This window comes from Chiloscyllium punctatum, chromosome 32, assembly GCF_047496795.1.
Source record: "Chiloscyllium punctatum isolate Juve2018m chromosome 32, sChiPun1.3, whole genome shotgun sequence".
NCBI lineage: Eukaryota > Metazoa > Chordata > Chondrichthyes > Orectolobiformes > Hemiscylliidae > Chiloscyllium > Chiloscyllium punctatum.
In genome coordinates this window covers 18,510,834-18,524,143 of record NC_092770.1, presented here as the reverse complement: position 1 = coordinate 18,524,143, position 13,310 = coordinate 18,510,834, and the positions used below count along the sequence as shown (strand labels likewise).

Below are 13,310 nucleotides of genomic sequence, written 5' to 3'. Positions count from 1 at the left end.
GCCTTGGAGAGGGTGCAGAAGAGATTTATTCAAATGGCATCAGGGATGAGGAACTTTGGTCTTGTAGAAGTTAGGTTGTTCTTCTTTGAGCAGAGAAGAGGAAATTATGGAAAGATTTGACGGAGGTGTTCAGAACTTGGCGGGAAGTTGATTTTAAAAAGAAAAAGTACCAAATTTATGGCCGCTTCCCTTGTTCCTGGCCAGCATAATGGTAAAAATAAAGTTCTACAGCTGCGAAACTGCAAGGGAGAATCTGTTGGCATCGTGATGGGGGATGTCATCAGAGTGTCCAGATTTCACTTTTGACAACTTCTTCAATCCAGTTTAAAAAGATTGAAGTCTGTGGGGAGGGGGAAACAGCAAGAAAATAATGGGTTAAAAAAACAAGGATGTGTAAAAATGAGAAGAGAGATGAATCATTTGAAGTGAGCAATTCCAATTGATCAGATCCTGCAACAACATTGAAGCCCCACACAGCAGCAGCAGCAGCAGCAACTTTATTGTGATGCCAGACAATACACTGCACGCTCAGGGAGAGCCTTGAAAAGGGGGCAGGGCCGGAACCTTTCTGCGGCTTCACGGAGTTCCGCCCGGACACTCATATCTCGGGACGCGGGTTCCCTCCCGGACAGGGGTTGGCGGCGGACATGAGGCAGACGATGGAGATGCTGGCGGCTGAATTTGGGGATCTGGATCCGGAATCGTTGGCGGCACCGGTCCGGGAGGTGGAGGTGAGGCAGGAGATGAGACCTGGGTGAGGGAGGCATTATGGTCTCTTCGGGTGCAAGGGTAGTGTCCCCACCTCTGGCCCAGTCAGGGCCCGTGTTGCAGTCCCCGAGGTTACAGCATCTCGGAATAGATTGGTCAGAAAATCTCCAGAAAGCACTGGACAGGGTGTAGGGGACGTTCACAGGAATGATGCTGGAAATGTGTGGTAGGCTGAGGGGTTCTCGTGTAATGTCTTGATAAAGTAGATGCAGAGAAAATGTCTCATCTGGTGGAGAAGAGTGTAACCAGCAGCAATCGAGGCAAAATAGTCACCAAAAATACATGAGGTTCAGAAGGATGGGGGTAGGTTATTCATCAAGTTTCCCGCTTCCCTCCCAAAATAGCTTGTGCAGCATTCAATAAATCCATGACCTGGCTGTGTCCCCACCTCCCTTTCTGTCTGTCCCACCAGACTCTCTGGTCAATGGGCAATCAGTCTAACTCAGCCTTGAGTACATTCAACGATCCTCTGCTCTGTGATTAGCAACCCTGTGCATGTGAGATGGTGAGCAGTCAAACTTCTCAATCCATGTCTTAACTGGGAGACTTCTAATCTTTAACTGTGACCCCCTCATTCTAGATTCCCACATGGCCACCCTGAAAGGGACCTTCAGAATTTTATATGGTTTAAGGTGTTCCATCTTTCAATGTTCCAGGCTCAGAGTATAGATCCAAAAAGACTTGAGAGGGAAATATGACAAAGCTTCTCATTTAGAGAAAGTGGTGAAAAAGTGGAACTGGAGATCACAGGTAAAACAAATTGTATAGATGCATTTATGAGGAGACTAAGAATACATGAGTAAAAGGAATCAAGAGTGTTATTGTGGCAGATTTAGATGAGAAGCAATGGGAAAAGGCTTGATAATAACAATTTATGCTGATATAGACTGGTTGTGCTAGATAGCCTGTTGGGTTATGTATTCAATGTTAAAATACTGATGTTTATTTTTTGCTTTACTAATAGGAAAAATGGAAGCTGCTTCCTGCTTTTCTGAAGGTAATGGAGTTTTTCTCATTTGTTTTCATGTTTTGGTCAGAGGAATGATAGCACTTGCAATGTTTAATTTTATGGAAATGAGCAATTCTATTCAGCCCACAGATCAAAGGTCAAACTTATAATGCAAATTGGTGTGTCGCCGAAGTTGCTGTCGGAGTTCAGTAGCAAATGTAACTGGGCTTTTGGATATAACTGAACAGCTGAGCAAACTGTGGCCTCTTGTTGATGTTGAGGTGGAGATTCACCAGAACACTATCAGCTGAAAGTTGAGAAGATTGCTTGAAGATACTTGTATTTCCACAAGTTTAGAAGATGAAAGATGATCTGATCAAGTTGTTTAAAATGTATTTGGCAGAGAGGGCCCATTCTTTTAATGGAGGTGTAACCTTCAGAACTAGCTGGGCCGTACAGGAACGTTTGATTTGGTGCTGTTAAAACGATGGACTGGAATGAGAACTGTGTTAAAAGCAGAGTTTAAAGGATTTCTGCATGTTTTAAAAAGCAAATGACCCACTTAGGACAAGCAGCATATAAATTGCTGTTTGAACAAGCAGTAATTGAAGTGGTTGCAGATGATTTGGAGGTTCTGTGTTCAGATCCACCTAGGTGTCAACAAGAAGTTGGTTGGTCTGTGGACTAACAACCAGTTATTGATCACACAACCCTTTTGCTTGTCAACACAGTGTATTACGTTCTCAGGTAACTGGACAACTTGGGCCTGGGACCAAGATAGAGGGAAATGTTCTGATCTCAATTAGCTCAGAAACTGTCTCTCTGTTCTCTGCAGTCAAACCCATTTTAAACCTGAATAAAATCAGTTCATCTTTACATCAGCAGTTGTCTTAAGCTGTGACTTTTAACTGATATGTCAGAAACCTTTTGTAAGTGAATTAGCCACCTTGTGTCTCTTACAAACCACTGGGAGCATCAAGAGGAAGGTGACAAAGTATCTTTCTGAACAACGTAGAATCATAAGGATCATCTCAGTAATCCTTGAATTAAAAACTACTGACTTGCCTTCTAGCTTTCCTTCACTCATTATCTTTTTTTTACCCATTTGTATGTCTGAGAGAGAAAGGGGGAGGTTAAATTGTAGTGTTGTATGACAATAGTTATAACTGCCTGTAGCTAGAGTCTAATTACTTGTAGTAAATAGTAACTCTTAAGTACAGAAACCTAGTCTGAGCTTTCTCTTGACCTATGTTTGAAAATCGGGTAGATTGGGGAATTTTGTGTACTTATTCAAAATCATTAACTTGTGTGACTTGTGCTATGCCAGTGAGCTGTGACGAAGGGAAGTGGAAATCTGAAACTCCTTTTTCCTTCCTTTTCTCTCTCCTCTTCTTCTCCCTTCAAAAAAAATTTAGAGATGTATTACAGGGAGATTTTCAAGATTGAAATGAGTTGAAGTTTATTGTTAGAACGTGAGTCAAAGCCAGGTACATGGAGTAAAGGTGCAGATTGGTCATGATCCGACAGAAATGGTTTTATGGGCCGAATAGCCTTCTGTTTATAAAGTAAACTTACTTTTAAAAAATAAATTGCTCATTGTCTGATGAGTTGAGGTGCAGGTCCACAATGCAGAAGGAAGCCATTCAGCCCATTGTCCCTGTGCTAGTTCTCTACACAGACTTGCCTATTCCCTTGGGATTTTTCCTGTATCCTTCTGTCATTCTTATCCAATTCTCTTTTTTTAAATTAAGTAGTGTCTGCCTAAACAGTCTTTTGTGGCAATTCATTTGACGTTCTAATAACTCCTTCACTTTGCTTTGGAAGCTTTCTGCCCATGTTGACCCACTTGGTGTGCTTGATTTACTATTTTAATTACTTCATGGGTTTCTGTGGTAAATGAGTATTACGTATGTTTCTTTGTTCCTTGCAGGTCAAAGGGCTGGTGAAGCAGCACATTGACTCGTTCAACTACTTCATAAATGTCGAGGTAGGAATGTTAGTGATGCTCAGTTTAATTCTGCTCTTCTGCCTCATACTGTGCCACTTGTTCTGTTCACTGTCTGGTTTGCTTTCTCCGTAGATTAAGAAGATTATGAAAGCCAATGAGAAGGTGACCAGTGATGCTGATCCTATGTGGTATTTAAAGTAAGTGCTGAGGGCTGATTTTCTTTCTCTTTTCTCCAACGATGGTGACTTTTATTTGTAGATTGAGTTGTTAAAGGTCAGTTGCATTGCTGCATGTGGGACAGCTGATTCCTTTTGTTGTAGGTTGTAGTGAATTAGATGAGAGTTTGACGTCCTGAAAGATTTTCACAGAACCAATACAGGGAGGAAAGAAGGTCTGTTCAGTTCATCATGTCACCACTAGCTCTTTCAGTGATCATCACTTGGAACTATTGTCTTACCATCTCCCAGTAACCATGCATATCGTTTCTTTTCAAATTACCCTCTAGTTGACTTTTAAAGGTCGCCATTGTACCTACCACCACCACATTCTTTGACATTGCAGTCTGGACACTAACAACTGCATGAAATAGCTTTTCCTTGTATCAGTGTCATTACTTTTACAAATTACTTTAAATGTTAGACATCTCGTTCTGATCCTTTCTCAAGTAAGAACATTTTCTCCTTTGAAATCCATAAGACGTAGGAGCAGAAGTAAGTCATTGGGTCCATTGAGTCTACACCACCATTCAATGAGATTATGGCTTACGCGATGACCCTCAACTCCACTTTCCAGCCTTATCCCCATAATCCTTGATTCCCTTAACTGTTAGAAATATATCTATATCTCCGCCTTGTATAGCCTTAATGATGCATCTAACCTGCACAGCTCTGAACCTTATAGGGCAATTTAGTATGGCCAATCCACCTAACTGAGGTAAAAACAATGACTGCAGATGCTGGAAACCAGATTCTGGATTAGTGGTGCTGGAAGAGCACAGCAGTTCAGGCAGCATCCAAATAGCTTCGAAATCGACGTTTCGGGCAAAAGCCCTTCATCAGGAATAAAGGCACGCTTCAGGCTCACTGCCTTTATTCTTGATGAAGGGCTTTTGCCCGAAACGTCGATTTTGAAGCTATTTGGATGCTGCCTGAACTGCTGTGCTCTTCCAGCACCACTAATCCAGAATCCACCTAACTGGCACATCTTTGAACTGTGGGAGGAAACCGGAGCACCAAGTGGAAACCCACACAGATATGGGGCGAACATGCAAACTCCACAAAGCCAATCAGCTAAGGCTGGACTCGAACCTCGGTTCCTGGCGCTGTGATGCTCACCACTTAACACCCAGCTGCCCGCTGCAATTGGTCTTCATGATTGAATTTCCTCATCCTAAATCCCTTCTGCACTTTCCCCAGTGCCTTCACATCATTTTATTTGAGTCTGTATTCCAGATCTATTTCTCTCCAGATCTATTTCTCTCCAGATCCACCCCCAGCTATCTTAAATCCATCCCAGCAACGTGGCTGGTTTTACAAGCTTCCCTCTGGATCTCTGGAATACTGATCCTGTGACAGAATCACTGACCCACCAACTCTCTTGGTTAGTTGGGTTAATCAGCTTATCATTGCCATGCTGAGCTTTCCCACCTCCGTCCTGTGTCAAAGTGTCAGCAGTTTCTCAATGGGCAACATTGTCACCTCTAAGTTGGATAGTTGTGGGTTCAAGTCCTACTCCAGAGTTTGGGTGCAATATTCAGGCTGTCATGTACAGTGATGCGGTATTGGAGATCCCATCTTTCATTCGAGATATTAAACCCAAATCCCATCTGCTATCTAAAAGTGAATGGATAAGATTGCACTTCACTTTTCAGAGAGAGAGAGCAGGGGAGTTCTCCTTGTGAGCTGCTCCTGCAGAGAGTCAACAAATCTCACTAAGCTGAAGACCTCTTGTTGTGCTGTCATCATTCAATGATTCAAATGAACATGAAATTAATATAAACAAAAATGCTGCAAATATTGAACAGATCATGCAGTGTCATAAGAGCACATATCACTGGGGCTAAATTAAATGCACTGTGACTTCATGGCAATAGCTGGTCTCCCATCTCCCCTCTCCTTTCTGTTTTTTCATGGAATATGAGCATCAACGCAACACCAGCATTTGTTGTTCATCTTTAACTGCCCTTGAACAGAGTGGTTTGCTGTGGCCATTTCAGACAGCAATTAAAAGTCCATCACTCCTTTGTGGTAAATAAAAATAAAGTGCTGGAAAAGCTCACCAAATCTGGCAGCATCTGTGGAGAGAGAAACAGCTAACATTTTGAGTCTGATATGACTCCTCTTCAGAACTGTTGTTGTGGGTCTGGAGTCACGTGTAAGTCAAACCAGATAAGAGTAGGAGATTGTTTTCTCGACAGGATGTGCATAAGACCAGATTTTATTGTTTTGACAATTCCATGGTCACGGTTATTGAGGCTAGCTTTTTGTTCCAGACCTGTTCATTTAATGTAAACTCCACCAGCTACCATGATGGGATTTAAACCCAGCTTTAGCCTAGGACTCTGGATTACTAGTCCAATCGCTCTGCTTGCTCCTGCTTAAAAGAAATATGAAACCCATTGCTGAAAAGCACAATGGACCAGGAAGCCATCACCATCAGGAGGCTGAATATTTGGGAATTATGAGAAACATTGTGCCAGCTACATGTGCAGGATGCCTCCCAACTGTCATGAAGTTGCACAAAGCAGACAATTTGCCTTTCTTTGTACCCCCACTACCCCTGATTTTTACCTGTCTGTTGCTCCTGGAGCAATCATTTCATACCCTCCTATTGCGGAAAAGCTCAGTGGGCTCCAGTTTGAGAACCAGTTTGTTCTGTTTGGAAAAAAAAGAGACATTCATGCCAGACATTTTTAGAATGTTAACATGTTAACAAGGGCAGAATGCTGTAACACTTCAAGTCAGGTTTCACAGTATAGAGTCACCGTTTGATCAGTTTTGTCACTTGCCTGTCAGTGTTTTCAAAAAATACTGTAAGAATATTTTCTTATTGCCTCTTGCAGGACCGTATTAATCATTGTTTTAACATGAAATTGCATTTATGTAATGACTCGTGACCTCAGTATGGATTATGGTCAAATCAGAGTAGTTCAAGAGTATTTCAGTGGCTGTAAAACAGTTGTCTGGTGGTTGTGAAAAGCACTTTGAGTACATGTCTTAATTACTCCTTGAAATGTCGTTGTCAGGACTGGAACAGTCAGTTTGTGTTCTATGAGCTCCTATATCTGTAATTATATAACTTGTTCAGATAATCTGCGGTGGACACACAATAAGTCCTATTGCCTTCAAAATGGGGCCATAAGACTGTTTGCGCCCACCTGGGATGACAGAATAGGCTTGTCACATAAGTTTAGCTTCATTACTGGTATGCATCTTTGAATAAGGATTTGTTTGTTGCAGATATCTGAATATTTATGTTGGAGTGCCAGATGTTGAAGAAAGTTTCAACGTAACCAGACCTGTTGCTCCACATGAGGTACCCTCCAAAATTCTTCTCAATGAGAGTGTTGTGATTTCTTATTGCTTATAATGTAGGCAAACTTGTGGTGTAGTGGATAGCATTCCTACCTCTGGATTAGCAGCTCTGTGTTCACGTCCCACTCCAGGACTTGATGGCTAGGAAAGGAGCTTTCATGAAGTTGTTTAACAGGCTGATAATCAGCCTAGAATCCTATTACTGCTTCCCAACTGTTCTTCAAAGGGGGAAAAGAACTTTGTGTGTGAAGACCTGTACAGCCCAAGTTCAATCAAAATCTTACTCTAAATCCTACTGAGAATTTTAATGAATTCTGTATCAATAAAATCATCCTGTTACCTCTCAGGTGGTCAACTATAGTTTTTTTTTTAAAGGGGTCTTTGACTGAGATCTTACTTGGTTCACTGAGACTTCTTCTGTCAATAGGTATTTTCCTTGAGCAGTTCCCATTGACAAATGTCTGCTGTCACCTTTCCTGAGCATTGTATTGGGCTTTTTTTGGGATTTACAGAGAATGCAATGTTTGAAAGCACTAAAATGCAGTCTTCTTTTCAATGCGGATTGTTTATTTGGGTGCTTGGTCTGATTAGTTAATATATTCCCAAGTTATCTTCCATTGGCTTAGCCACAGGAGATGTTCTGTTAATCAACTGGCACTGATTTTGGCAGTTTATTTTGATTAACCATTCTGTTCAGTTCAGCAGTATCATTGCAACTAACAAATGTTAATATAATGAACAATTATCACACAAATCTGTTTCTACACTTCAAGTATTACTTTGATTTGTAGCCAGTTGTTAACTGTTTTCTTAAAACAAATAAATGAGTAATTGATGAATATTTGTAATTTCTATGTTTAGTGTCGCCTGAGAGATATGACTTACTCTGCCCCAATTACAGTGGACATTGAATACACTAGAGGAAGCCAGCGAATAATACGCAATGCGTTACCCATTGGCAGGTAATAGGCAAGTCAATTTAAAGCTTTATCTGTTTTGGATTTGTTTTCTTTATTGTCTTGTGCTAATATTTAATCTTTTTCACTCCCAGAATGCCTATAATGTTGCGCAGCTCTAACTGTGTGCTTACTGGGAAGACCCCTGCAGAATTTGCAAAACTAAATGAATGTCCTCTGGACCCAGGTAATTAGTGATGACCTGTATAACTGGACCTTTCACTTGAGCTTCTGAAACTCTGAATCCCATTCATTTATAATAGGTTCCTACGATTGTAGAAGAAATAGAAGTGATTGAAACATATGAATTTCTTAGAGATTGACAGGCTAGAGGCTAAGAAAATATTTCCCTTCACTGGGAAATCTAGAGCACAAGACTGCAATCTCAGAATAAGGAGTTAACTATTTGAGGATGAGATGAGAAAGTCTCATTTAATGGACTGTGAACTTTGGGAACACTCTGTACCTTAGTTGTGGGTGCTGTTGTTGCTTATATTCAGGACAGAGGGCAATAGGTTTTTCGGCTCTCAAAGTGTGTGAGAAGATTTGTAGCTCAGGTGCTCGTTGTTGTGGTTCTGTTTGCCGAGCTGGGAATTTGTGTTGCAGCTGTTTTGTCCCCTGTCTAGGTGACATCCTCAGTGCTTGGGAGCCTCCTGTGAAGTGCTTCTGTGTTGTTTTCTCCAGCATTTATAGTGGTTTGTCTCTGCCGCTTCCGGTTGTCAGTTCCAGCTGTCCGCTCTCTGCTTTCGGCTCTCAGGGAAGGAGGGGACTGTGTGGCAAAGAGGAGTTAAGGTAGAAGATGAACCATGTTTGGGTTACTGCTGCCTGCCTGTCAGTTCAGTACAAAGGTACTTGGCTTCATATAGAGTCATTATGTAGAAGGTGAAGGATATTTTGAGGACCTCTTGTAAACTGGAGTACTGTATTCAACACTGAACATCACATTTTGAGAATATTAAGGCTTTGGAGATAATGAATGGAAATTTACCAAGGATGAAGATTTCAATTATTTTCCTTCCAGCAGAGAAAGTTAAGAGATTTTGTAGAGATGTTCAGAATCATGAACAAATAAGGAGGTTTCCTTTATGCTGCAAGTAGTTATAATCTGAAATGCCATGCTTGAAGAGCTGGTGAAAATAGATTCATTAAGACCATAAAATGTTGGAAGGTAACTCAGAGGTAAACCATTGGTGCACTGAGGCTGCGCTGCCATTCAATGAAGTCACAGCTGACCTGATAATCCTCAACTCCATCTCATGCCTTTTACCATTTACCTCTGTTTCCCTTTCTGATTAAAAATGTGTCCATCCCAGACCTCAATATGCATAATGACTCAGTCTCTGCAACCCTCTGTGGTAAAGAATTCCACAGATTTACCACCCTCTGATGAAATTCCTCTTTATTTTAACTGGGTGACGCCTTATTCTGGGATTACTATATTCTCTGGTCCTCGACTGTCCAACAATGGGGAAACATCTACCCTATCGACCCCATGAGAATCTTGTATGTTTCAATAAGATTTCCTCTCAAAACTTGTCTAAACCACAACAAGTACGGGTCCAATCTATTTAACCTTTCCTCATAAGGATATCTCTCCATATCTGGGATCAACCTCCTGAGCCTTTTCTGAGTTGCCTCCTTCATTAGCAACCTTCAGAATGGACTTTGATATACACTTTGATGTTTTGCAGGGCAATTGGAAACAGCAAAGGCAACTAAGGATGGGCATTAAATGCTGGCCAGTGACGCTCATGTCCCATGAGTGAATTTATTAAAAAAAAGCTAACTAATTAGCTCTAACAAAAGTCTGAGACAGGCACAAGTTCAAGTGGCCAACTATAACAGTTGCTACTTTGGGTCCCTGTCATACTGTCAGTAACTGCTTAATCCCAGAAATCTGAAATTCAAAAAATTCTGTGTTTTGTTTTTATTTTCACAAAGTAGTAACTGTTAATTACTATCCAGTTGATCCAGGCCAAAATATATATACAATAACTTGTGTTTCTTCAATGCTCTTTACCTGAAAATGTCTTGAGGCTTTTACAGAGATGAGAAAAATGGACCAAAACCAAAAAAGGTGATGTTAGCAGTGGTGATCAAATACTATGACTGGTGGGTTTTGAGGAGGTCAGGGAGTATGAGAAGGTTAGAGATTGTAGTTTGAATAATGATGGACTTGGGGAGAGAAATATTAAGTCAGCAATGAGCTAGATCTAGTCTCAGAGTAAGCGGGAAGCCATTCAGGACTGAGATAAGAAAGAATTTCTTTACTCCTTTGTGAACCTGTGGAAGCTGTTGGGGTCAGTTAATTAGATATGTTCAAGAGGGAGCTGGATGTGGCCCTTGCAATGGAGAGAAAGTGGGAATGGGTCACTGAAATTATATGATCAGCCTGATCATGTCAAATGGTCTACTGCTGCACCTATTTTCTATGTTTCTGTGACTGAGAATGTACTGAAGATCTAAAGGAAAACAGATTATATGTAGAGATGAGTGTCCTGAAAGTGATGAGGAACTGAAGAGGGTTTTGGTAAATGTGACTGAAGTTAAATTTGTGAATAAAGTATTTGCTTTTGCTACCTCAGAAATACTAATCAACAGAAAATCAGCGTTTGCTTTGACACATTGTTCAGAACCATGCAGAAATTTCAAGTAATTGTGAAACTAATCACGGATATTAAAGGTGTTAGTGAACTAAATCAATGAATTATTTTCATTTGTTTAGGCCAAGATGGCAAACAAGGTTCCAGCAGTAGAATGAGCGGTCGTCAGTCTGTTGGTCCGTAAACTGAGAGAATTCCCTGTTCTTAAAGACTGCAATAGTTAAAGGTTGTGACTTAGCTGTTTCTTGTGGACTGAAATAGGGAAAAACTGTCTTCAAAAAAACCATCCAAGGATTGTTTTTTATTTAAAAAAGCAAGTTACCTAATGCATTGCAAAGTGCTGTTTGCAGAGCTGTTGTGTAAGAAGTTGAAACCTTGTTTCAGATGAGCTGAATCCAAGGGGCTGTATATGAATGGAGCTTTGACTGGCAACGAAAAAGCTGATTGGTCTGCGGATGAGTGACCAGTTATTGATGATCAGGGCCTTCCCCTGTCAACAACTGTTATTGACTCCCAGCCAACTGAACAACTTGGGGGTGTGAATGTTTGAGGGAGACACCGTCAAACCTCTGAAGCGAAGGAGCTGGTTTGGTTGCGCAGTAAAAAGCCCCACAAGCCTGAAGGAAGCTAGTTTAGTTTCCCTTGTCAGCTATGACCTTTGATCGGTCAAAGACCTTCATAAGTGTGAATCAGTCACCCTGTGCCTCAAGCAAACAAGTGAAGGAAGATTGAGAGGTAGTATTCAAATCAGCACAAGAATCATCTTGGCAAACTCTTTGAACAGGGATCATTGAACTTCCCCAGTCTTTCCCTCCACCCGTTCTTCTTTCCTGTATATCTGTCTGGGAACTTAGAATTTTAAAACTAGCAATTATCTGTTGACAATTCATTGTCTGTAGTTAGATTGTAATTTTTTTGTAATAAACAGTAACCCTTGCTTAGGTCTAAAAAGCTGACCAGGATCTAAAAGATGGGTAAATTAGAGAATTATGCAAAGTTTGTAAAATCTTTAAACTTTATGATGATTCCGTTAATAACAGAGCTTGATTTCGAGCATGCTACCCCAGTGAGGTGTAACAGTAGATACTGAATACACTGATAAATGAAGAAAGGAATATATCGGTTTGGAGATAATTGGTACCTTATTAGAATAATTTCCCAGGCAGTATAACATTGTAGTTAAATCTTTGTCTCTTGTAGGTGGCTATTTCATTGTTAAAGGTGTTGAAAAAGTAATTCTTATCCAGGAACAACTTTCAAAAAACAGAATAATTGTGGATGCAGACAGAAAAGGAACTGTTGGTGCCTCTGTGACCAGGTACAGCATACTATAATCTGAATGAAATTATTAACATAGAATTCAGAGCCACATTCACAGGTGAATGCTGACTAAATCTGGAGTCTTTGAAGCATGGGATCTTGACAATGCACAGTATTCCAGAATTAATTTGTTAGAAATGTTGATGCTTACGTTTAAGCACACTTGCGTAGTGTGCACTGTTACAACTATGGATACCATATATTTACCTAACCCTTTTCTAACATAGTCAAACCATTCTTGTTTTGGATTTAAAACTTCAACCATGCACAATTTCTGCAATAGTTCACAACATTTAAAAGTGCAAGCTTATTTAATGTGAAATAGTAAAACTGAATTAAGACTGAAGACTGCATATAAACTGAATTGAGGACAGCTTTGCAGCACAATGTAAATATTCTTTCAAATTACTTATTCCCCATCTTACATAATATATTATCACTATTAACCTGCCTGATTGGTTTTATAGTTCTATCCATAGGTAAGAACATCTTTAAAATAAGGAAAATAGCATCAATCAAGGAAAATGAGACCATCTAACCCAGCAGTGAAACTGATTAAAAATAAAAAGAATTTGTGTTTTTGATCAAACCTGAATTATTTCCTCATTTTCCTTTCACCCATATCCTCAGTTGTTTTCTTTTTATATGTGCAAGGGGAGTTGTATGTGTGAGTTAGAATTTTGACTAGTAGAAGTATGTGTTGATGGGTCATAAACGTTTAGCTGCAGCAAGACCCTATTTGTAATAAGTAGTAGTGTCTGTTGATGCATAAATCTGGTCCAAGCCTTCTCTCTACCTGAGTCTAAAAGACAGTTAAATTGGGGAATTTTGTGTACTTTGTAAAAACCTTTAACATTTGTAGTGATTCTGGGAATAGTTGGATTTGATTTCCAATGTGCTAAAGTAGTGAGGTTAACAGATGGGAATGTGGAATTTGAACACAAACAGATCAGCTCTGATTTTATTGAATGGTGGAGCGGGTCTGAAAAGCAGATGGTCTACTTCTCCCACATTGTATAGCAGGAGTACGACAAGATGCATTTTGGGGTCAAGTCAGTGGGAGGCTTATTTTGTGTCTTGCGATTGTACAGATTCTGACCCAGCAATGTTTGATCCTTGATGCTGATTTCCCAAACAGAAAGCAGTTCATTTCCTTTGTCACCACAATAATATAAAATGAAGATATCGCCAAGGTTTGATGTTCATCATGCATGTTTTGATGTGCTTTTATCT

General features: G+C 40.3%; 1 protein-coding gene across 1 annotated transcript in view; it reads left to right on the top strand.

Annotated features, from left to right (window-relative positions):
• The first annotated feature begins 595 nt into the window (after nucleotides 1-595).
• polr3b (polymerase (RNA) III (DNA directed) polypeptide B) overlaps nucleotides 596-13,310 on the top strand; it is a 95,794-nt gene continuing 83,079 nt past the window's right edge. The window contains exons 1-8 of the mRNA XM_072551794.1: nucleotides 596-731; nucleotides 1,733-1,765; nucleotides 3,648-3,704; nucleotides 3,798-3,862; nucleotides 7,124-7,199; nucleotides 8,060-8,160; nucleotides 8,250-8,341; nucleotides 11,958-12,075. Coding sequence (XP_072407895.1) covers nucleotides 648-731; nucleotides 1,733-1,765; nucleotides 3,648-3,704; nucleotides 3,798-3,862; nucleotides 7,124-7,199; nucleotides 8,060-8,160; nucleotides 8,250-8,341; nucleotides 11,958-12,075 — 626 coding nt within the window. The 5' untranslated portion in view covers nucleotides 596-647. The remainder of the gene's footprint in view (nucleotides 732-1,732; nucleotides 1,766-3,647; nucleotides 3,705-3,797; nucleotides 3,863-7,123; nucleotides 7,200-8,059; nucleotides 8,161-8,249; nucleotides 8,342-11,957; nucleotides 12,076-13,310) is intronic.